The sequence below is a fragment of the Capra hircus genome, chromosome 24 (assembly GCF_001704415.2).
Source record: "Capra hircus breed San Clemente chromosome 24, ASM170441v1, whole genome shotgun sequence".
Lineage (NCBI taxonomy): Eukaryota > Metazoa > Chordata > Mammalia > Artiodactyla > Bovidae > Capra > Capra hircus.
The window spans coordinates 42254263-42280086 of NC_030831.1; the positions used below are offsets into that span (position 1 = coordinate 42254263).

General features: G+C 43.3%; 1 protein-coding gene across 3 annotated transcripts in view; it reads left to right on the forward strand.

The window, feature by feature from the left end:
* VAPA (VAMP associated protein A) overlaps positions 251-25824 on the forward strand; it is a 38137-nt gene continuing 12563 nt past the window's right edge. Inside the window, exons 1-4 of one of the 3 annotated variants that reach the window (XM_018039547.1) lie at positions 251-567; positions 18879-19031; positions 22083-22186; positions 22601-22681. In XM_018039547.1, the coding sequence (XP_017895036.1) occupies positions 489-567; positions 18879-19031; positions 22083-22186; positions 22601-22681 (417 nt within the window). In that variant the 5' untranslated portion in view covers positions 251-488. Of the gene's footprint in view, positions 568-1161; positions 1262-18878; positions 19032-22082; positions 22187-22600; positions 22682-25824 lie in introns of those variants that run through there. The other 2 variants (XM_018039548.1, XM_005697139.3) reach the window with 2 other exon arrangements.

The following is a 25824-nucleotide window of genomic DNA, read 5'->3' on the forward strand; positions in this document are numbered from 1 at the left end:
CTGCAGCTAAACGTGACCGAGGATTGCGCCCTCCCGCTCTGCGGTGCGCGCCGCGTCAGTGCCAGGGAGCTGAGCTCCGCCCCGTCCACGCCCGCTCCCTTGACAGCTGGGCTAGGCTCAGAGCGCCGCGGGCCAGGGACGCGCAGGCGCAGCAGCCGGTCGCGCCTGGCGGCGTGGAGGGCGGGCCGGGCGCGAGAAATCGCGGCCGCCGGGGCGCGCACGTAGGCACGCAGAGGCGTCACGTGGGGCGCCGAAGATCGCAGTGCGCGTGGCCGCGGCGGCTGGTGTGGGGTTGAGTCAGTTGTGAGACCCGGGGCTGCGGACCGGCGAGCGGCCCAGCTAGTCGCCGACAGAGCGGCGGGTGTCGGGTTCGGGAGCCGAGCGCTGGCCCTGCGTCGAGCCGGGCCGACCCGCGCCGCCGCCGCCGCCGCCCCCCGCCCGCAGCCAGCGACCCGCCGCGGGCGCGCCCCCGCTCTGCGCTGTCTCCGATGGCGTCCGCCTCCGGGACCATGGCGAAGCACGAGCAGATCCTGGTCCTCGACCCGCCCACAGACCTCAAATTCAAAGGTGGGCAGGGGCGGCCTGCGGGAGCGGCGGGCTGGGGGTGGCGGCCGCGCCCGGTGGGCCCCCTCCCCCGCCGCCCGCGCCCGGCCCGGCCCCGCCCGCGCGGGCGCGCGCGCCCCTCCCGCCTCCCGCCGCCATCTTGCGGCCCGCGGGCGCCTCGCTGCGGCGGCGGCCTCGTCCTTGGCCCGCGGGCCGGGGCGGGGTCCGGGCGTGGGCGGCTGGCCGGGGACTCGGGGCAGGCTGGGCGGTCGTCGGTCTGGCGCGGGCGCGGGCCGGGCTTTGCGTCAGCGGGCCGGAGGCGGCTGGACGTCCTCCGCGCCGGGCGACACCTGCGCGGGGCGTCACCTGCGCGGGGACCCGGGGGCCGCGGGAGCGACTCGGGCAGTTCTGCTGGGGATGCTGCGGGCGCGGGGAGCTTGCGGAGCCCGTGACTCGTCCTTGATTCTCGGGGCCCCACGAGCACAGGGGCTTGGGACTGTGAGGCCGCTCCAGTGCTTTAGAGAATCAAACCGAAAGAAGTGGAGTGCGAAAGAAAACACCTTGGTTTCCGTAGGACAGGTTTTAAATAGTTTTAGGAGCTTTAAGATGTTGTATTCTGCCGCTATGAGAGTAGTGTTGTATAAAGCCTGTATTTTGCAAGGTCTTCAGTTCATTTGCGAGTTTCTTTGAATGGACATGTCAGTGAGCCGCGTGTTAGGTGAGAATTCGGTTTTTTAGACGACTCCACGAAATACTTAGGCTTCCTAAGTGCATTTTATTGTAGCAAGTTTATGGGCGTAACGTGAGTTTGCAAAGTTTTCGCTGAAAGGGGGAAATAAAAGACTTAGGGGAATCATGAATACCAAAGTTCAGGTAATACCTAACTCTAGCTGTTACCTGAGAATGAAAGAATTTAATGTAAAGCTTTATGGTAGGTAGGTCTTCTGAGAATTTAAGTGTTTTGCACTTATTTTGGGGGAGGCTGATTTTACAGAGGAAGTTTTCTCCTTGTTAATCCGTGTGTGTTGCCATTAGGGACTTGGACGCAGTTAAAACTAGTTTTAGGTCAAGAAGTATTTATAAGTCGGACAGTTTCTTCTTAGAGAAGTCAGTATGAAGTCATACTTCAGTATGTTTCAATGACATGCTTCCTGGCTCAGTCGTCTCTGTCTCTGCTGATTCCATGGACTGTAGCCCGCCAGGCTCGTCTGTCCATGGGATTCTCCAGGCAGGAATACTGCCGTGGCTTGTCATTTCCTTCTCCAGGGGATCTTCCCCACCCAGGAATCGAATCTCCGTTTCTTAAGTCTCTTGAATTGCGGGTGAACTTTTTACCGGCGAAATCTTCCTTGGATTCTTTACCGTTTCAGTAGTAAGAGGCTAATAATAGCAAAGAGGCAAGTTAAAGGAACAACCAAAACCCCGACCCAGAGACTTGCCAGATGCTTATTTTAGGTATTGAAGAATTACTAGCTATCATTACAGAACGGATTCTTGTGTTATGGATGAAAGTAATTCACAAGGCCTATCAAAGTTTGGACATTAGTTGACTTTTTTAAAAAAGGATTTCATGGAAAAGTTTATAGGGACACATAGTCAGCTGGGCCATTTACTTAGCAAACACTATTGAAAGCTTTGTACCATCTCTATATTTGATGAAGAGTATATGAATAATTTATTCAGCAAACATCAGCTTATATTTGGGGATTCAGTGCTAAGCAAGGTGGAGAAAAGACCCACAGTTAGTTTGTAGTTTAAGGAGTAAAACATGTTTTTTCTTAGTGCTTGAACTCCCAGACGGAAGAGGCACTCAGATGCTGTAACAGAGGCAAAACAAGTATGAGGAAAGAAGCCCCTTCTTCCTTCCTTCCTCCCCACTTGTTTTCGGAGGAGTTGCTCAGTCGCAAAGTCCTGTATGGCTCTGTGACCCCCATGGGCTGTACTGTAGCGCATTGGGCTCCACCCTCCTGCACTGTCTCCCGGAATTTGCTCATTGTTGGGTGATGCTATTTAACCATCTCATCCTCTGCCACGCCCTTCTTTTTGCCTTTTTTTCCCAACATCAGGATCTTTTTCAATGAGTTGGCTCTTCGCATCAGGTGGCCAAAGTATTGGAGCTTCAGCATCAACATCAGCCCTTCCAATGGCTATTCAGGGTTGATTTTCTTTACGATTGACCAGTTTGATCTGCTTGAAGTCCAAGGGACTCTGAAGAGTCTTATCAGACATCTTTATTGGCTTGCTTTCATATGGGGAAGTGGGAGGGCAGGTCATGGGAATGGTTTGCTCCTTTCCTGACTTGAGAAAAGGTTGGCTTGTGCTTAGGCACCCACGGTGTGCTGTGTGCCTCTGTAAGAGTAGGGGATGGGAAGGATTGGGAAAGCAGAGGGTAGGATGAATTGGGAGGCTACATTTGGTGCCATTTGATTCCTTCCTTCTTAAAAGTTATTCTTTTAGTCAGAGGTAAGTAAGTTCTTGATGGAAACCTCTCTGTATTCCAAAGACCAGTTCAGCATTAAGTGAGGAGACTCATTTGGAATCAGCAATTCTCTTCATACTAATTTGATGATGGTGTGAAAAAAATCTTTAAACTCTACTTTAAATCATCTGTAGTTTTTAGTTGAAGTGGAAGTCTGTTAAAGGATATTTTTTTTCAAAATGTCATCTTCTGGTAGATTTATTTGAATTATTTTAACTTTACATTTGATTAAGATAGTTTCTCCAAGAATGAGTCATTTAATCATTCTGAGATTGTATGGTGCATTTTTCTGTTACATGCATAATAAAGTCATCTTGCTATGAATTATTGGCACTTTGCACTATTTTGGAGAAGCAAATAACTGTTTAATACATTTCCTACATTAATATTTTATTCTAGTTTGTTTTATACAATTGTTTATATGGAAGTACTTTTATAATGTCATGAACTCTGAAGTAGTTTTTTCGTTGCATTAGTAAAGAAAAAGATGTAGATATTTTAAAATTCTGTTTTTTGAGCTTTGGCAGTAATTTGACGTAAAATTCAGGTGTGAAATTTGGTATTACATGTGAGACTTTTTTGGGGTGGCGGTCTTTAAAGTGTTTATTTACTCTTGTAAAAATTTTTCCTTTGTATTATACAACATTTTATTTTTCCAGCCTGTTCATTTTGGAGGAAAGTTTGGAGAAGAAAGTTTAGAAAGTGCTGAAATAACTTGTGAATATATTCTTCCTGGCCATGATCAGAGAAAGGAAAATAGATGAAAATCATTGTGTTGAAGGTGGCCCATAGTAATAGCATCAGTAAAGAAAACTAAGCGCTCTGAGCGACCAGGGACCAGTGATGTTCAGACGAAGCATCTTTGGATAGCAGCACATCAGAAAAAGAGATCCAAGAGAGGATGGAGACTGCGCCTCCTCCTGGTGGGCATGTGGCACAGGTGTAGGTGTTCCAGCTCACTCGCATTTCACAGCGGCTACATCAGACCCCTGGCGTGACTCCCCACACCCTGGACATGGATGTCATATCTTCCTTAGCAGTTTTCAGGGAGCTCTCGACTGCCCTTTGGGCGAGAGTGTAACTCTTAGTGTGGCATACACGCCCTCTGGGATGTGCTGTCCCCTCTTGTAACACCTGTTCGTCGGCACACGTCCACACTTCCCTGAGAAGGCAGAGCCCTTCTCATGTCCAAGCTTGTTGGTTCTGCTGGTTTTGCTGGTTAAGGTAGAGATGCTCATGACTCAGACCCTGTTCCAACAGGTATTTTCTCTGTCACATTTTCAACCACTGGCTTCTTTCTTTAAACATACGAACACATACACTTAAGTCTTTCCTTTTAAAAACAAACAAACCAGCAAAATATTGTACTTCCTTGACTCCCAGCTCCCTGTGCTCTCGTGTCTCCTGGGCTTTGTTTCCTTTGCTCTCAGGCTTCTTGGAAAAGCAGTTGGAGTGCCGGGTCTCTTCTGATGGCCCCTGTGGTGGCCACGGTGCTCTTTCTCTCCCTGGCCCTGCCTTTGGCCCTTGCCAGGGTTGACAGCTCACTTTTTAATAACGCGATTCTTCTGACTCCTGTGACACAGTTGTTCTCCCGCCTTCATTTTGCCTGTATCATTTGTGACCTCCTTTTTCTTAAATGCTCATGTTTTTGAGATTCTGATTTGGTTTCAATTTTATCTCACTCTGAACTTCCCTTGTTCAGTCTTCCTTGTTTTGAGGGCTTCTCTGTCTCCTTCATGCTCTTTTCACACATTGCTACACACCCAAATCTGTGTTGAGTTCAGAGTTAAAATCAGCTTTGGGGGATTCCTGGTGGTACAGTGGTTAAGACTCTGTGCTGTGACTGCAGGGGGCATGGGTTTGATCCCAGGTTGGGAAATTCCTCATGTTGCCAGTGGAGGCGGGGATCCGCTTTGGAGTACATACTGATTGGGTGCATGCATGCTAAGTTGCTTCAGTCATGTCCGACTCTTTGCGACCCCATGGACTGTGGCCCACCGCACTCCTGTCCATGGAATTCTCCAGGCAAGAACGCTGGAGTGGGTCCCCATGTCCCCTCCAGGGGGACCTCCCCACCCAGGGGTTGAGCCTGTGCCTCTTTTCTGTCTCCCTCATTGGCAGGTGGGTTCTGTACCACATACTTGTTACTTCTTGACTGTCCTGGATTTGAATGTTGCTCAGGTGGCTCCCTCGGAGAAGTCAGTGGCACCCCACTCCAGTACTCTTGCCTGGAAAATCCCATGGACGGAGGAGCCTGGAAGGCTGCAGTCCGTGGGGTCGCTAAGAGTGGGATGCGACTTAACGACTTCACTTTCACGTATTGGAGAAGGAAATGGCAATCCACTCCAGTGTTCTTGCCTGGAGAATCCCAGGGACAGGGGAGCCTGGTGGGCTGCCGTCTCTGGGGTTGCACAGAGTCGGACACGACTGAAGCGACTTAGTAGCAGCAGCAGCAGCAGCAGGTGGCTCCTTGGTAGCTCACCTGGTAAAGACACTACCTGCAATGCAGGAGACTGGTTCGATTCCTGGTTTGGCACGGTCCCCTGGAGAAGGGATAGCCTACCCACTCCAGTGTTCTTGCCTGGAGAATCCCCATGGATAGAGGAACTTGGCGGGCAACGGCCCATGAGGTCGCAAAGAGTCAGACACGACTGAGTGACTAAGCAAGCACAAGTGGTGGCTCAGTGGTAAAGAATCCGCCTGCAATGAGGGGGACCTGGGTTCGATCCCTGGGTTGCAGGCCCCCTGGAAAAGGAAATGGCAACCACTCTAGTATTCTTGCCTGGGAAATCCATGGACAGAGGAGCCTGGCGGGCTGCAGTCCATGGGGTCACAATGAGTAGGACTTGACTCAGACATGCATAGACATCTCAAACTCTGCGTATCCTGAACTGTGCTTTTTATGTGCACGCCTGCTCCTCTTCCTATGTTATTAATTTCTTTTTTGTGGCATCTTGATTACTCATTCCAGAAATGCTGTGCACATCTAATGATTAAAATCTGTATTTTTGCATTCAAAATATAACTTGAATCTCTCCTGTTAAATGCAGCTCAGTTTCTCAATTCATTCAGCTATATAAGAAAGAGTTGAATTTCTACTATATGTGATACACGTTGGATAAGTGTTGGAACTACAGTTTTGAGTAAAAGAGTCTTTATTTTTAAGAGGTGATTGTCATGGGAGCAGTAGAAGCTAATCAGATCATCAGAAGACAAATCAGCTTTGAAGAGTCTGTGGTGCTGTGAGAACGTGGAATAGGGGTCTTTGATGTGGTCAAGGAAGGCTGCCACAGGTTGACTAAGATTCCAAGAGTGAGTGGAAGTTACCTGGGTGAAGAGAAAAGGAGCACTCTCATGGAGCGGCAGGTGCAAGCGTTCTGAGGCAGGAGGGTGTGGTGTTCGACGTGTTAAATAACCTCTCCTGTGTTTACGAGGCTGCGGGGTCAATACCCCAGTCGCTGGGTCAGCCAGGATGCATGGGTGTTGGCTTAGTAGTTCTGTTTTTATCCTGACCCACTGTTGATCTTCAGTGGGGAGAAGGCAGAGGTGTGGAGGTAGTGGGCTGACACCACGTTTGTGTTGACAGGAGTGTTGTAATCTGGTCATAGTGTGGACTTGTGTTGGAGGGAGCTAGAGATGACCCAGGCTGTGGCTGCCGTCCACGCAGGTGCTGACTGTTGGAGGGGCAGTGGTGGGGATGGTGAGAAGTTTGACGGGGTCTGTTGGGTGTGTGCATGGGGGGAGAGTGTCCGGACAGCGCTGCGGTCTCTGGCTGCACAGCTGGAGAGGGCAGCTGGCAGATGCTGGCCGAATTCAGGGGCGTCTGAGAGCACCTGCGGGAAGGTCCTGACCTCATCAGATAGGGTAGCTGCCTTTAGGTCCTCCAGCTGGACTTAGGGAGGGAACCCAGGGGCATTTGGGGGTCCATGTGCCTGACTTGGGAGGGATCCGGACTTGGCTTGTTTCTTTGCTTCAGGTGATTCTCTTTCCTCTACCGGTCAGCAGGCTGGTCTCCTTTCTCCTTGTGTCCCACTTCCTCCAGCCTGTCGTCCTCACGGATGCTGAAAGAACTGCCCTTTGAAAAGTGCACACCTGATCCCATTGCTTCCCTGGTTGAAGAACCTGCAGCATCTTCCTGTTATGCACTTACTGGAGCCCAGATCCAGCCTGCCTCTTCAGTTCACCTCTGCTGTAGCTTTGCTTGCATGCAGCGGTTTCACCAGACGCTGTCAGTGCTGCGGACCTCTGCATGCTCTTTTCCGAATGTCGTCCCCTCCTGTCCGGAGGGCTGTCTCCCCTGCAGGAGCCCTACCTCCAGTGCCATCTCTGGCTCTCCAGGCCCTGGGCCACTGCTGTTTTCTTGACTCTGTCCTCATTGCTGCTCACTGGCAATTACCGCACTCACCACATGGCACAGTACTGATGTTTACATACTTTTCTCTCACAAGCTGTTTGTGAAGCGCTTGAGGATATGCCCATTTATTTTTATATCCGTGATAACAAGATCTGGCCTGGGGTGATTGCCCAGTCAGTGTTGATGGCGTTAATAAGACTCAGACCGTCTCTCTGTCCTGTAATTGTCGTCGTTTTAGCCTTGCATCTTTCAGCAGATGCCTCATCTGCCTTTGCAGGTAGTGTTTTCAGAGCTTTGTCGTTCCAGAAAAGGGTGTTTTGTTAAGAGCTGACTACTGTGCTTCACTTTTTTCATTTGTGAAGTGAGAAGCAGGGGTGGGTGATTTCTCGGTGGTGGTCTGACTGTAAAGGTTTGTGAATGCATAGGATGGTTGCGTGCAAAGCGGAAACACAATTCTTGTATGAAATGGAAGAACGTAAGAATTGGGAGACCTTGATGAGGTTCTTCTGAGTTTGGTGTTTTGTGATTGTTAGTATTGGTAATTTTGTTGTTGTTTTTGTATTGTAATAGTTACCTGTTACTTTTCCTTTCAATAAAGTTTTCCTTAACCATGTGAGGCAAGTCTGTTAGCAAGGACCCCTTTATCGTTGCTTTCAGAGGTGCTTGCTAACTCTTTTTCTTGTTGCTTCTGTTATTTTTACTGACCCTGCAGTGAACTCCTGTCTTTTAGAGGATATAGTAATTAATATAGCATGGATCTTGCTTTCCATAATAAAATATTGGTTTAAAAGAAAATAATATTTGCCAGTTTATTAAACTTTACAGACCACAAAATGTAATACTGTGTGAGCACTAAAGAAACTTCTTGATTAAGAAAAATTAAAGGTAAAGGGAGGGTTAGTTATTTTTGCAAATGCTTGTTTACTGGGTTTATTATGCTTAAAGTATGACTCAGATTACTCTCAAATTCCTTATGAAAACTTGCAAAACATTCATAAAAAACTTTCTATATACTTAATGAACCTCTGTACTCTTTAATAGCTTCATATAATCTTAAGTTTAATGATTATTAGTATTTTACTGTTTTGGAGAGAGTAGGATTACTGCAGTATTTTAAACAAATTCTGGCCTCAAGCCTGAATATTTGAGCTTACATTTCTAATAAAAAAAGAGGCTTTTTCTTGACATAATCATGACACCATTGTCATTTAATAAAACCAAAAGTAATTCTTCAATGATCTGATGTCTGGTCTGTTGAAATCTCCCCATAGTGCTAATTTTTGGTTGCTGGGTGTCAGGTTGTCCTAATCTTTGGCAGTGCCTTGTCCACCTGCTTTTTATCACACCATTCACTTGTTGAAAAGACCCCGTCGTTGTCCAGTGGAGTGTCCCAGACTTGTGGTATTTCTGGTATGTATTTCCTGTAAGTTTGGAGTTGAATTTAAGGGCTTGAAGATTCAGGTTTCAGTATTTTTTTAGTGCAGATACTTCATAGATGGAATTGTATCACATCAGGTGATGATGGCTGCTTGTCCCCCTTCTAGTGATGCCGAGTTGATTGGGGATGACACCCTTATCCCGCCCGTGAGAAGTTGCATAAATATGAGTGCATTTATGGTAATACGTGTGAGGAAAAAGATCAGAAAGAAAAGGACGTTAGCAGTCCTCAGATCTACTTTAGGATGCTTTTGTTTTTACTTTTCTGTGTTTTTCAAGATTTCTGCATAAACATTCAGTGCTTTTCATAGTAAGAGAAAAAATTATTTTGTTATTAGACTTGATACTTTGGGAGATTATATCCAAAGTTTCAATTGTCCTACAATGAGGTGACTATGTAAGGTCAATAGAATACAAATCTGTAACCATCCAGTAACAGTTAAAATTAAGGCATATGAAGACAAGTAGAAAACCATGTTTGTTTGAAAGTGAATCTAATTTATAAATTATAGCTATCCTGTGACAGCTGCCAAATTGAGCTCCTACTGCCAGCATCAGTTGGTGGTCCCTGGTGAGAAGCATGGTAGATTGTTGAGGGTGTTTATTTCTCAGAGAATCGGCCCTACCCGCAGACTGTATTTAAGAGCAGTGTGGACGCTCACCGGAGCCCTCCCTCTATGTCCAGACTACTGAACTCATTGGTCTTGTGGTGGGCATCTCCCCCAGGCTGAACCGTGTATGTATGGATGGCTGACAGTCAATATTTTGATGTCTCCTCTTTAAACTTCAGACTTTTGAGATCACAGAGGCTAGGAGACAGTGGCTGGAGAGGGCCCTGTGCATGCAGAAGAAGCTAGCTGAGAGGAAGGGGAGAGCAGATGACAGAGCTTGTGGATCCAGGTGGCAGTTTCTCTTGGAAGTAGCCTTTTGTGAGGCCAGCTGTACTTCATTTCCTGTGCCATAGATTGAGTGCATCTTTAGAATCAACTCTTGATATGATTGTATTCTTCCTAGTAAAACTCCTTGCTTAAATAAAATTAGACTACAAAACTTCTGAGAATATGTTCAACTTGATGACTGTGACACGTTTCACTTTACAAAAATAATCTCCACCAACGTCTTAAATTTTATAGCTGCCATCTTTGATGCTGTGTTATTAATATGCTATAGTTTGCTTAGCTGCTTTTCTCTGGCATTTGGGATGTTCACTGGTAGAGTTACTGCCAACATTTGGTACTGTTTTCAAAATTCATGTTTAAATTAATGAGATGTTTAGTTATTTGTATTTCAACTTTTAAAGGATATGATTGAATTCAGTTGCCATTTTAAAAAATAGATATGTTAAAGAATTGTTAATATGAGAGGACTTTAAAGTACTAGTTTGCAGTATAACTCGACAAGTTTCTTATGGGCTACATTTTGACAGCCTTTTATTTTGTAGTTCTATGTTTCATATATATGTATTTATACACATATATTTGTTTTGGTGCTTGGACAATCTGACATAAATTGGAGTGACTGGTATACCTTTGAAGGTATAGAGTACCTTTGCATCACAGTGTGTGTTTTCTGTTTGTTTTTCTCCATGAACAGATTTTACTTATATAGCTTATAGGGGAAGATGAATTCCTTGGTTTTGTTTTCTGAGTACGGTTCATACTGCCAAACATCTCAATAACCACATCTTCCAAAGATAGCTTTTTTTGTATCATCTCAGTACCCCCACCCGGACTTTAAAAATAAAAGCTTTTATGAATAAGCTAATATGAATTCATGTTTAAAAATCCCTTCTGATTGTAAAATCAGTGCTTAATGTCAAAAGTTGAGAAAGTATAGAACAGTATAAAGCAAATTCTCAATCCTACCACATAATAACACCTGTTGCTGCTGCTGCTAAGTCGCTTCAGTTGTGTCTGACTCTGTGCGACCCCATAGACTGCAGCCCACCAGGCTCCCCTGTCCCTGGGATTCTCCAGGCAAGAACACTGGAGTGGGTTGCCATTTCCTTCTCCAATACGTGAAAGTGAAGTCGCTCAGTCGCATCCCACTCTTAGCGACCCCATGGACTGCAGCCTTCCAGGCTCCTCCGTCCATGGGATTTTCCAGGCAAGAGTACTGGAGTGGGGTGCCATTGCCTTCTCCATAAAATTTATAATATTGTGATAATTTTTTAAATAACTGTTTTGCTTCTAGTCTAACAAGAGCTTTAGATTTATAAGTGGTGCTAAAAAAACATTTATTTCAAGTTCTCCCCAAAGTATCCATTTCTCTTTTATTCTTTCCCATCCTGCCTACCTAGGTTTTAAAAAGTAGTCTAAACTCTTAAGATATGAAGCACTTATTTCTGTTTTAATGAAGGTGTTCACTTAAGCAGCCTCCACATTTAATATTTAATTGCAAGCATTAAATTTTATGTGTGGGTACATATGATTTTTCTTTATAATGTTGCACAGTGGAAGAACATAAAATTTATATAAAAATGTTATAAGTCAGATTGTTTTATTTCTTTGTGAAGACAGTGCAGTTGTGTATTCTCTCCCATTCGTTTTCAGTACAGTGTCACAAAGATTGTTTAGGTCAGAGTGAGCAGTCACTGTGTCAGAAGGTTAGAAAGAGTACTCCTAAAATGTTTAGTAGCTTTATGCTGAATGTCAGTAAGGCTGTGATCATCTGAGATTGGATTATCTGCCTTGCTTCCCTGGAGTAGTAGGTGTTTTCTGATTAAGGCAGTAAAGTTGTTCCTAAATGTCATGTAGTTTTAGGACTGAGAGGAGTTTAGGAATTGGAGCTGGTTTTGTCTGCTGAGCTGGAGTAGGGGGTTAGGCTGTGCTGGAGAAGTGACAGGATTTGCTCAAGGGCACTCCTCCCACCCCCCGCCGCCCTACCTCCCACAGGGAGGATGAGAGTCAGTGCTTTGACTTCATGGTGCCCATGCTTCTTCACTGGCAGGTGATGGGTGAGTACTTGACTGTGTGCTCAGAACACTGCTATGTTAACTGACAGCGCTGCCAGCTAAAGAAAGGACATGGTTCCTGCCTGCTGGTCACTTGTAACCCTGACTCCAAGCCCCTAGAAATGACCACACGCTACTACCTTAAAGTGGATTTTGGAGATTTTTCATGATGAATTCTGAAGTTTTTTTGCTGATTATGTAATATGTATAAACAAGGGCTGTGACGCAGTTTAAGAAATCAAAGACTTTCTTAAATAGTTCAGTTGAGTCACGCAGTCATGTCTGACTCTTTGCGACCCCGTGGACTACAGCACTCCAGGCTTCCCTGTCCATCACCAACTCCTGGAGTTTACTCAGACTCCTGTTCATTGAGTCGGTGATGCCATCCAACCACCTCATCCTCTGTCGTCCCCTTCTGCTCCTCAGGGTCTTTTCCAGTGAGTCGGTTCTTCCCATCAGGTGGCCCAAAGTATTGGAGTTTCAGCTTCAACATCAGTCCTTCCAGTGAACACCCAGGACTGATCTCCTTTAGGATGGACTGGTTGGATCTCCTTGCAGTCCAAGGGACTCTGAAGAGTCTACTCCAACACCACAGTTCAAAAGCATCAATTCTTCGGCGCTCAGCTTTCTTTATAGTCCAACTCTCATATCCATACATGACTGCTGGAAAAACTGTAGCTTTGCCTAGACAGACCTTTGTTGGCAAAGTAATGTCTCTGCTTTTAAATATGCTATTTAGGTTGGTCATAGCTTTTCTTCAGGGAGCAAGGGTCTTTTAATTTCATGGCTGCAATCACCATCTGCAGTAATTTTGGAGCCCAAGAAAATAAAGTCTCTCACTGTTTCTACTGTTTCCCCATCTATTTGCCATGAAGTGATGGGACTGGGTGCCATAATCTTAGTTTTCTGAGTGTTGAGTTTTAAGCCAACTTTTTCATTCTCTTCTTTCACTTTCATCAAGAGGCTCTTTAGCGCTTCACTTCCTGCCATAAGGGTGGTGTGTTTAAATAAAATAGTGAAACTTGGCTTTTGTATTAATCTCGCATCCATACTTTTGTAATAATGAAACCTTATGAAAAGATATGCCTTAGTATCTTAATAACTACAAACCATCTTGAATTGATTCATTTTGTTTCCTGAAGTGGTCCTCTGTTTGTTTTTACACTAATGCTTGTATGATGACATTCATTCAGTACCTGCTGTGCCAGGGATTGTCCTAGCAGCTGAGGGCAAGCTGCACATGAGACCGGTCTTCACAGAGCTCACATTCTCTCTGGTCTGAGATTTCAGTATGTTTTCAGGAAAATGGAGTAAAGGTAAATATAGTTAGGTAGCTTAATGTTTTAGGGCATTCTTTGGTATAAAAGAGAAAAACTGTTTTCTTGGTGTTTGAAACTTATTTCTGGAAATGTTTTTCCTGTGAAACAAAGGGAAATACAGTAACCATTAAAAATCTTTTTCCTGTATTACTGATTTGACTTCAGTTTCATGCCTTAATGCTGCAGAAGTCAACCTAGAATGGCTTATGAATTAGGAAATAAATACAGCCAGGTAGTTCACATAGACTATGTAGAGAATTTATGAGAATTCAGGCCCTGGAGACAGACCTGCTTTGACTTCCCACTTTCACGGTTCTGTGCTTGTCTGACCTTGGACAAGTGTTCTCATGTCTGAGTCACAGTTGTCTCATCTGTAAAATGAGAATAATAAGTAATAAAAGTATCAGCCTTGTGGCTTGTTATTAGGGTTAGATGACATAATTCATGCAGAGTTCTTGATACTTGGTGAATGTCCAGTAAAGGCTAGACTGTGAAAGCTGCTGTGATCACTTCAGGACATTGAGTTTGCTTCAGTGTTCTGGGTGCTGTGGAAGGCATGGGACTCCTGGGTTTAGAGACCAGGGTGTGTGATGGTCAGGGCACTACAGGCAGCATCTTCATAGCTGTGTTGGTTTCCTTTGCCCCTTCATTCCGTGGGGTGACACAGGGCTTCAGTGTAGGCGGGTGCTGCCCATGTGGTGGATTTGTCATAGCTGAGAAACTTTGAGCCTAGGGTGCTGAATCTTTCATGATGGGATGCACAGAAACCTGCCTGACCTTTTTCCAGAGGAAGACCTGAGCTTTATCACCCTGGATAGTAGAGAAGCCTGCTCTCTCCGGGAGGAGGTACTGTCTTCCAGGGCTGTTGACTCTGCTGTACATCCTTGGAAAGACCGACTGTGTGAAAGCCCCCAGGGCCTGCACTGGCCAAGCTGCAGAAATGCCAGGACCCATGGAGATGGGTCTGCCAGCAGGCCTCCGAGTCCCTGGTCTAAAGGATGCCACAGCCTTCGCGGGGCACCATTCATGCACACAGCCGTTTATTCTGGAGCCACATCCCAGAGACCTTTTCTGTTTCTGTAATGTTCCATGCTGTGTTCAGGACCACGTATCCTGAAATAACGTTTGAGTCTCTTCTCAGCAAACAGATACTGTTGAACTCAAGTTGGTATACATGATGAGGTGTTCAGTTTTCAGAACCTTGGAATGTAGGAAGATAAGATGGATGGACACAGATGGCTAGGTAGGTTGCTAGGTCTTACGGTAACAGCAGGTGTCAGTTGTGGAGTCTAGGTGAGGCATATACAGTTCCTATTCACAGTTGAGTTATTTTGATTTCTCTGAAATTCTTCCAAAGGCTGGGAGAAAAGGCAACTAGTCTCTCCGCGCGGCCCCTCCCCCCCCCCATCAGTTTTCTTTGTAACTAAACAAAGCCTGGTATCTAAAGAAAACTTTTAACAGCAATTTACATAAAAATATGGACAGATGATAACCATTTTAAAGATTTGTTTGGTTAGAGTGGTTCTACTTTTAGCTGTTTTTAGCTTAATTGGGTTCCTTTTACGATAGGATGGTTTGGAGAACTATTTAAAAGAAAATCATTGCTCTGTATTTTAGATAGCCAGTGTTTCGTGCCTGGAATACATTTTTAGGTAAAGGAGTCAGGCCAGTCTCCCTAAGGACAGCCTTCCAGGTGGGTGGCCCTAAGCTTTTCCTACATTTCTGAAGTCTGAGGGTGCAAGTTTTTCCAGGCTTTTAAACACTGAGCCCACATTGAAGTATGTTACATTTCTGTCAGTTTGGGGCTGAGGCTAGGGTGCCGGTTTACAGGGAATGGTAACTGGTTAGAGTTAGGGTGGAGTACCTGGTGACCCCAAGTGACCCAGCTGCTTGAGAGGAGAGGAGGGCAGCCTGTGTGATGAAAAGGTAGACTTTTAATAAAATTAATTTTTGGTTTGTTTCTTTTCGGTAAAAGAGTTTAAATGTAATCTGTATTGTGTGGAATTTTGTTTTATGTGGAATATTTTTACGTGTAAACAGTGAAATTTCATCTCTCAAGTAGGGAATACCAGATGGTATCTGTGGTTGGTGATTAGTTTACTACCAAGTAATCTTAAATGGACTGTTGTAGTAATTGTGTTTCTAAATGTTAAACTAAGCATTTATGTTGGACACATGGCTGGATTTCTCTCAATTACAGGGATTGTTTTAGAAATCCTCAAAACATGAGTTTATTTCCTATGTAGTTTGCTTCAAATGTTTCACTTTTTCATCAGAAGTGCTTTTCACAGGTTTTTTCATTTTTTTTTTAAGGTTATACCAAGAGTCATCTTTTCTTAAACAACAACAACAACAAACCTTTACTGTTTTTCATAAAAGAAAAACCATGTGCAGTTGATAGAATTATCAGAGTCAATAGCCCTCTAGTCACAGCCCAGGCTCAGAAATGGAACTTGGCTTCAGCAGAGCCCTCCTCCTTTCACCGCACAGCTAACTCCTCTTTTTTAAGGTTACCATTTACATGTTTTTCTAAACAGTTTAAACACCTAAGCATTGCATGAGATATTAGTAAAGCTGGAGTGTATTGATAGAATGCAGTAGTTTTTAACCTTATTTGACACAATATCCCATTTTAACATTTTATATTTTGTAGTGCCCAGTTTTGCATTCTGAGATGAAATTCATGTATGAATTACCCACCAATTACATAGTTTAAAATCTTAATATATGCCCTAACTATAACATACAGGAGAAGAAACTGGATTTGTAATAAAATAGGCATTTCGATGTGTAAGTGTTGGGCATGACTGTATTGAAACTAGTAGAATATCTATCCTATATAGACTATACTAGCTGTAGTGTATCTGTATATAGGTAGATAGATAGTATATCTATAGACTACTGGAAGACTAGTGAAGTAGCCAGATGCCTGTGACCTCCTTCAACAAGTGAGCTTCGGTTTAAGGGAAGTGAGGCAAGAGTTGCCTGGTGGAGGCTGACTGCTTTTCTCTGACGTCTTGAAATCAGGCGAGAGCATCCTTATGCAGTGGGTGCGCTCACATGACTGTCACGCACACACATGTGCTGACTGTCCCAGACGTGTTGCAGGATTCACATGTCCTGAGTGGCATTGCTGTTGGTAGAATAATCTTCTGTATTGGTGAACTCAGGTTTTAGATTTTTGGAGAAAGAGAACAGAGTTTTTGCAATAGATGAATTTTTGGAAATACATAAGATGGATGGACACAGATGCAGTGTGGCTGTCTGGAGGGGTGTGGGAAGGTTTGGTGGGCCCTTGACTGCGCGGGTCTGCCTGGGCGCCGCAGGACACTGCTGTCCTGTTCCTCCCCCCAGCAGCAGCTCCTCCAGACCTCACGTCAGACAGAACACCCACATTTAATTTTGAGAGATTCTCAGAGTTTCTGTGACCTGTGAAGTGTAACATATCTCTGCCTGACGCTGCTTCCAGCTGTAAATCTGGTTCTTATGCTTGTGGTCATTAGTACTTGGTTATTTTGCATTTTAACCCGGAAAATGGCTTTGGACTCTGAACTGTCTGTTGGAAGCAACCCTTATTGAGAGACCTGGGAGGGACACAGTGGTGCAGAAAACCTCAAATTGATTTGTTAGGTGGGTTTATAACAGGTAATTTTACATTTTACTGAGAGGGTTAACCTATTCAGTTAAGAATTTGGTTTTAGTGAAATTTTTTTCTTTTGACATATTATTTTCATTTTTAGAGTTTGCATTTTCATGTCTAGAAAGATCACAATTGGTTAATTTAAGATTTATATTCCTTGATGTGCAATCTAAAATGTGAGTACTGTTTCAGAATTCATATGTTGATGAAAATTGACACATGGTCATTTAAAAAATCAGTTTAAAAAACCAGTTATTTTACCTTATTTTGAATAGTTGGCACTTTCCTCTAAAATTGGGGAGATTTTAGAAATTGAATTTAAAATGACAAGGTTACGTAATTATGTTATGAAAATACAGGATTGTTCTAAATTAAGATTCATAAAATTTTAGCTATTTTACTAAGAAACTTCTGAAAACAAACTTTTGAAAATTATACTTAACGCTAATGTTAAAATCCTAGTTGAAATAATAACATAAAAATTGATGTGTTCTCAGTTACTTGTAGTAACTTGTGGATTTTGAGGATGTTAGGAAATGGGATCTGTCTCTCTAAGATTCATAGTTTTGCCAGTGGATTCACTTGGCAGAATGCACCACCGGGGGGCTTTCCCCTTGCTCCCTGGGTGGGGGTGTGGGGATGGGGTTGTCAGCTGCTTGTCAAACGTGCAAGCAGCAGCAGTGCTGGGAGGAGCAGCAAGCATGAGAGATAATATGCAAATGCAGTGGGGGACTCAACTGTGAAATTAAAGCGGGCTGCCCAAGAAGTTGTAGTTCTTGTGTGTAAAAAAAAAGCCCACTTGTTGATTTAAATACCTATTTCATGTTAAAATTTTTTCTGTAACTGCTTCTCTGCCTTTGTGTTTTCTTCTAATGTTCTCTTATTTCTAGCTCCTCCCTCTCATCCCAGTTCCAAATCTTTGTTAGAAAATATAACTCAGAACCTTTTAAGCACAGATTAGAATTAATTTCTCTCCTTGGATTTGAAGTAAGTGCTTTTCCCTGGCCTTTGATTTGAAGTCTCTCTTTTCCTCTCCTCTTTATCAGTTTGGCCTGCTTTCCACCGCCCTCCGCACACTGTCCATTTGCCTGTGTGTGTGGTTCCCCTTCAAGCCTTTGTCTTAGATAATTTCCCACTACTCAGCAAAATGGGAGACTTTTGTTTGGCAGAGTTGGGGAATTTTCTCAGTCTGGGATCCTTACTAGAAACATTTTAAAGCATACTAGAAACATTTTAAAGTTCTAAAAGACATGTTTATTCTGGTTTATTTAATTTCAGCCTTGAAATTTGATTTCAGACTTCTAAAGGTTTTTTTTTTTTTCTCGTTTAGAGACCACTTAAAATTGCTTTTGGGTTAGTGAGAAGTGTGTGGTTGTTGCTTCTCATGGGGACGTATTTTTCAAGTTTTATCTTCTGTCTCCAAATTAACCAGTATTCAGTTTATTGTCTAAATCTGCGTACAGTGTCTTTAGGCTTTTCTTGAACCGAGAACTGTACTGTTTCTCCGCACCCCGCTCTCCCGCTTTTTTAAAAACAAAAAATGGTTTTAGATTTACTTAATTCAGGCAGGACTGCATCGCCGTTTGGTTTCTTTGCTTTGCAGTTTTATGTTTGGGTGTTGAACCAAAGTTTAAAAAAACCTTTGTATGTAGAACATTTGACACAGTTATCTTAGTAAACCTGTGATGAACATGAGTGAAAGAAGGAGCGAGTGAGGGGGTCAGAGCTGATGGAGGTGGGGCGGGACCACTTGGTCTGGGCCTGCTGGCTTTAGGTGGAGAGACTTTGCCCTCAGCTCGGTCAGGTAAGCCTGAAGACGGGCTCTGGTTTGCAGAGCACTGGGGGACCGATCTTTTCAGTAATGTGGTAAACATGTCCTGGGAGAATACAGTTTGGGGCTTACTTCGTAAGTTGTGAAACTTTCAGAACACGTTTTACTTGATGGAAACAAGAAAAGTTCAAGTAGGGATTTTATGGGTTGGTTAATAACTAAGGAGAGAGCACAGCCCCTTTGTGAGTCCCCACCTGTACACGGACTTCAGTACATACTCTACATAAAGTCGAGGTTATGTTTGTCCAGTTTTGAATTCTGTTTTTATGTGGGTGTGAATCCAATTACATTTTCCCCCGTTTTTGTTTTTTAAATCTTACAGGCCCCTTCACAGATGTAGTCACTACAAACCTTAAGTTGCGAAATCCTTCGGATCGAAAGGTGTGTTTCAAAGTGAAGACGACAGCGCCTCGTCGGTACTGTGTGCGGCCCAACAGTGGGATCATTGACCCCGGGTTGACTGTGACCGTTTCAGGTAGCAAATGTTCATGCTGTCCTCCCTGTGTGCAGACTGCTGTAGAAACTGTCTGCCCCTTCTGGTGGGGTGGAGTGGGGGTGTGTTTGGGGGTGGGGTGGGCTGAAAGCCCTATGCAGTCTAAAATGTTACGCTGTTTATTTCTGCAGCTTACTACCACCACATCCTCTGCCCTTATTATTTGGTCTTTGAAATTTTGTATCATTTTTGGCTTTGCTCATTCTCTCCCATAGATCACTAGCTGTTACGCTTTACATGCAGCTTCATGCATTGGAGAAGGAAATGGCAGCCCACTCCAGTGTTCTTGCCTGGAGAATCCCAGGGATGGCAGAGCCTGGTGGGCTGCCGTCTATGGGGTCGCACAGAGTCGGACATGACTGAAGTCACTTAGCGGCAGCAGCAGCATGGAGGGATTATTCTCAGTCTTTTGCTTAAGAATGTACAGTGTATATCTTTGGGCAGTAACTTTGAATAGTTGGTGAGGCTTCTGTCTTTACTGTGAATGCCCTGTCTGTTTTGATCCCCTCTGTGTTTACTTGAAGTCTGCGTGCGCTTGGCTCCTTCCTCACACGGATTACTTGCTCCTGCCGTGCAGCACAGTCAGTGCCCCAGACTGTTCCTTCTTCCCTCATGGCACTGGCTCACAGTGGAGGCAGGAAGGTAGTCGAGGGTACAGGTTACTTAATGGCAGCGCCTCTCAGGCCCCACACCAAGACCAGTTACTCCCGTTTTCTGGCCGTGGTTCTCACCTTTGTGAAGGCCTGTCGTAGCAGCACGGGCTTCTCCAGATTAGAGTCTCTGCGGATACAGCCCAGACGTGTGTATTAAAGCACACAGAGTATGCCTGGGTAATCCTGACAGGTATTACTAAGATAGTGAACAATTCTGTGTCACTGTTCCAGTTTTCAGGCCCACAGAGCCGGCTGGGGGCTGGCTCCTTGAGACGTTTCACGGTGGAACCTGACGCGCGGCAGTTGAGGCCAGACTGCAGTTAGGGTTTGTGGGGCACTGAATCCTCCCTCGGTCACTAGCCCCGGATGCAGAGCCTGGAGGCCCTGCAAAAGGAGTTTTATGGTGTGACAGGCTTGCTGTTGTGTTTGTCCGAGCTGTCAGATCTTGGGAAAGGGTGGCGGGCAGTGAGAAGAGTGAGCAGTGGGCACGTGTGTTCTGGAAGTTGCTCTCTAAGGCCACAAGCCTGCAGCCCAATTGGAAGAAGATAAAATAATTTCTATCCACATGGTTAAAAATGGATTTTGGCGCAAGGAGCTGTACCCCTAGGATTCCATGGAACTATTCAGAGTGACTTTCTTGGAGTGTTCTAATTCACTGAGCTTTTCCGGTATTAGTGTTTTTTAAGAATGTGTATATACTTCTCAAAGCACTTTCTCCCACATAAGCCCCCCTTGTATTGAGCATCTGAGTTAACTAAGACCTCCAGACACACTGGTTCCTGTGTCCACACGCATCCTTGATGCCTTTCCTCCACTTGGAGCTTGGCACTCCAGCTTAGTGCATCACCTCAGTGGGTGAGGGGTTCTCCAATCACACTTTCTCCAGCAGCCCTCCTTGATTGTCTGCATATTCACTCTAGCACGTACTAGATTAAGATTGTCTTTCTCTTGTTATGAGGTCTATCAGCAAGTCAAAGTCACATCTTTGTTTGAAGTTTTCTTTTTATTCAGTTTCTAGTGAATATCCTGGGGTGGTGGTTCAGTGAAAGGTGTTCCTGGAGATACAGTGTACGTTATCTGGATAAACACACATTTATCCTGTGCGTTTTCTTTTCTTTTTCCACAATTTTGCTGATTTACTTTTTTATGGCTGCTGGTTCTTTGTTGCTGCGTGGGTATTCTCTAGTTGTGGTGCACAAACTTCTCATTGCAGTGGCTTCTCTTGTGCAGGTCACAGGCTTTAGGTACTTGGGCTTAGTAGTTGTGTTTCCTGGGCTCCAGAGCACAGGCTCAGTAGTTGTGGCGCAAGGGCTTATTAGTTGCCCTGTGGCCTGTGGAATCTTCCCGGATCAAGGATTGAACCCACGTCTCCTGCGTTGGCAGGCAGATTCTTTGCCACTGAACCACCAGGGACTCCCCCTGTCTTGTGCATTTTCTATTGCTGTATATTTGGCTGTTAAAATTTTTTTTTTACCATGATGGGAGTTAAGGATCTCTCAGACCTACCTTATAAAGAAGTTCTTATATAATTGCTATTTCTTGCATTTGCTTAATTTCATCTGAGTTTTTGAAAATGTTGACATCTGTCTTAGAAATAATCTAAATATTAGCAGGAAAGTTAACTCCACAGTATTGTGTACATATTTTGTGGAATTGCTGATTCATTCTTTATAATCTCTTATTAGATTTATATTACATAATTTAAACCATACAGAGCCTCTAAAAAACCTCTTGTAGGCCATTGAAAACCATAAATGCTTGGTAAAATATTTTAAATATAATTAGTAGGACAGTGGAAAAAGTTCAGAAATCATGAGGCTGTATGGTCCCCTTCTACACTTTGTTGTCTTAGACTCATTTAAACACACTGATAAACTCTTGAGTAGGTGTTTATTTAAAATCTATTTTAGAAAAAGCTAGTTATATTGAAGCACTAATAAACGGTAGTGAGTTTTAAGTTACCTAGAATTTCTCCTATAAATATTCTAGTTGATTTTAAGAGCTGTTATCACTAAATACTAATGTGAAAACTAAATTTATAAGTGGTTTTAAATACAAATTTACTAGATTTTGAGTTTATAGGCATTGTAATAGTTAATGTTAGCAAAGTTTTGAAAATTTTCCAAACTTAAGTTTAGAGAGGGCACTTATAGATACTTATTTTTTAGAATAGCCATTTGTTTATTTTGTGGGTTGTTAAAGATGTAGCAACTTAAAAACGTAGACAAGGTAAAAATAATTGAAAATCATAAAATTGATTCTGAATCAACTTCAATAATCCAGTGTTTCTTGCAACTTTGCTGGTTTTCTTTAAATTTTCAAATTAGAGAGAGAGTGCTGGGAATGGTCAAAAGTCAGTGATATGTCCTTTCTTCTTCAGTAATGCTGCAGCCTTTTGACTATGACCCCAATGAGAAGAGTAAACACAAGTTTATGGTACAGACCATCTTTGCTCCACCAAACATTTCAGACATGGAAGCTGTGGTGAGTAGAAAAATTGAACAGAAATCTTTTGGGGGAATGTTGTTTAAACTTGGGTTTTGTTTAGTTCTTCATTGAGAAACCTACTTTTTAAAATTAAAGAAATACGTACATCTCTTTACTATGGATAATCCTAACTCATGTCAAGAATGAAGGAATTTTGAAGTCATATTTGTTAGCGACGGATTAGAAGTCCATTGCTAACAGTGAAGCCCGGTCATCTCTAGGGATGTCAGTGAGGTTTTAATGGTGGTGACAGTAGCTCTTATAAGGTTCTGTAGAAAGTTCTGTGGCACCTGGAAACCCCCCAACCCCTGCCTCCAGGCAGCTACTCTAACCCTTTAGTCCCTCGAGAGGAAACCTAGTTGTCGCAACTGTATTTCCTCTGTGTCATTGTTTGGTTTCCTTTGTTTTTAGTGGAAAGAAGCAAAACCCGATGAATTAATGGATTCTAAATTGAGATGTGTATTTGAAATGCCCAATGAAAATGATAAATTGGTAAGTAGGAAAATTTAAGAAACTTGGAAGCTGCTCAGCTCTTACACTGAGACTTAACTTCTCCTGCTGGTTTCGGCCTTGGTGGGTGTGTGATGCAGGATACAGCTGTTCCAGATTCGGTGCTCAGGCTTTTTCTAAAAACATGGTGTGGACGTGCTCTTTTTGTGTTACAACATTTTATTTGTTCAAGAGTAAAAGTACTTTTAGATACTTTTGATTAAAAGTATGATTAAAAAAGAAATAGTTTAAAAAACTGCATGATGGAGAAGAACCATCTCTTCCTACCAAAATCTGACCACTTAAACCACTTCAGGTTCTTTGTTAGAATAAGATGTGTGTATACATAAATATAATTAAGTTACAGACATAAACTGCCTTTTAGCAGCTATATACCTGCAGTCTGCGGGTAAGATTTAATTTACATGGACATTTAATTTACATTTATTCCAGATTTGGCTATTCCCAGGTATTTTGTTCACTATTGTTATTTGTCAAAATAACTCTGATTTGATCCCTTAGTAAGTGATTTTTATGTTGCGTTTTGATTAGTGTGAAGCAAATAAAATTTGAGAGAGAGTTTGAAAAATAGCCTTAGAGAATGGGTTGTGGTCACTTTCTCTGTTCCTTTTGTGAAATTCAAATTTAAATGTTTTCTGTGGTTTTTAGGAGGACTTGAGGGGTCTTTAGATTTGTGTGCATGTGATTTAACATAAAGTAATATGAACACATAGCATGGTTTGGCACAATTAGGTTATAATCTGACATGACTGTTGTCTTTGCTCTGGAAGCTGTTTCCCCTGTTGAAAAGTAAACTTGCAAGTTAAATACATGGGCTCGATTATTGTGTTTCTCTTTGAGGATAAGCTGAAATAAAAAAGTGCCTGAGTGGCAATTAGGTGTTGACCAAATCATTTATTGTGTTTTTAATGCCTTTTTAAGGGGGTTTTGAAATATTTGCCAAAGATAGAGAACGTGAACACATGTTCTTACTGGAGAGCGAGGTTCTGATGGTGTAGTAGCACTGATGAAGTTTTGACACTTCCCACATAGAGTTCACTTTCTTTTTTGCTGAGGCTGCCAGGAGGCTAAGAGCTTGTGTAGTTCTTACCGGAACCAAGAAAGCACAGTAGCACATTGTCTGGGTTGACTTGTTTTATTTCTAGTTTTTTTGAGCTGTAGTTGACATGCTGTAAGGTGTCAGCATAAAGACTAGTCTTCCATACATTGTGAAATGATTACTGCAGTAAGTTTAGTTAACACTCATTGTCTCATACAGCTACCAAAAAACACTGTTTTCCCCTGTGATCAGAACTCTTAGGATCTGCTCTCTTAACAGGTGTTGAGTGTACCGCACAGCAGTGTTAACTGTAGTCACCATGCTGTATGTTACATCCCCAGTTCTTGTTTATCTTGTTTATCTGGAAGTGTGTACCTTCTGACCACCTTCATCCAGTCGCTCCTCCCCATACCCGACTCTTCTAGCCACAGACCTGATCTCTGTTTCTGAGAGTTTGGGACTTTGTTGTTGTTTTAAGATTCCATGTATAAGTGAGTTCATCATACAGTATTTGTCTTTCTCTCACTTCACTTGGTGTAGTGCCCCTAAGGTTCATCCATGTTGTCACAAATGGCCGGGTTTCCTTTTTAATGGCTGGGTAACATTCCATTGTATACACGCATTCCAGTCCTTGCATGTACACCACAGCTGCTTCACCTGTTCTCTTGGTGGACACTTAGGTTGTCCCCATGTCTTGTCTGTCGTAGATGATGCTACTGTGTGAACATGGAGCTGCAGATATCTCTTCCACACGGGCTGTCTTTCCCTTCAGATGTGTTCCAAGAAGTAGAGTTCATTGGAATAGGGTTAACTTATTTTAAAAACACATTTGGGTATTTTCTCACTTTTATGAGTTTTATGATTTTTACAATTGTTTAATAAGCACAGAACTGTCTTTGAACTGGGCTTCTCTTATGCTCTGGATTGGAGACCATTTGAGATTATAGTCTGAAAAGGGCCGGGACCCAAGTAGTATTGGAAACCAAACCAGAGATTGAGGGAAATGACATGACTATGATAGATGGGCCCAGCCATCTTCCACCTTACACAGGGAAGGAAGTAGCAGGTGCCCCAGACAGAGGTGTGGCCCAGATTATCCAGCAGAGTGGCTTTGGATCTGTGAAAGGCTTGAGCAGATACTGCGTGGTGAGCTCAGGACCCTGTACCATGGAGCTAAAGCCAAAGTAGTTTGGTCCTAAAAGTTTTTCAGAGTAGGTTGTTAGTAACCTGGAGTGTGTTCAGCAATTTCAAAGTTCTCCAGAGAGTAGCTGATCCTGAGCTTGATATACTGGCTGCAGAAGGATATGCGCTTATTGAACTACGTGGACTTGCAGTATAGTTTTTACTGACCAATTAAATTATAGGGAATACTTGCTAAAGGTAATGATTTTTTAAAAGCTATTGATTATGAAAAACTTGAAATACCTAGAAAAATGAACAGTAAGTTAACCCCTGTGAACCAGCTTTATAAATAATGACCAGTTTGATTTTATCTCATCTCCATCACTTCCCATCTCATTTACTGTTTGAGGTCACATCTCAGACATAATTTCAATCCGTTATTGTTTCAGTATATATTGTTCAGAGCTAAGGATGTTAGGAAAAGTAGAAGAGTGAAGACAACACTGTCATTAGTCTTTGAAGGTTTAATGTATCATTAGCATCACACTGCCAAGCAGAGTCACACGTGTCATCTGGACATTTGTAGTTTGTTTGATTTGAAATCAAACATACTGCTCTTGGACGATATGTTTCTTAAGACTCAAACTGTGGATTCCCTTGTTTTCCTCTTGAAAATTGTTTAGTAAATCAGGTTTGTCCTGTAGAGCTTCCTGTAGCTTGGGTTTTGTTGGTTGCATCCTTCAGGTGTCATTTAGCTTTTCTGCTGTTTTTGGTATTTCCCATAATCGAATCTAGAGACTGGATTAAATTGAGGCTTATTTTTTGCTGGTGAGGGAGAGGGCAGGACTGCTGTATAGATGATTATCTGTTCTTTCAGGGAGGCACATAGTGTCTTTTTTGTTTTGAAGCTAGCAGCTGTTGGTGTGTAGACAGTGGTTCCCAGCCAGGGGACATTTGTCCGTGT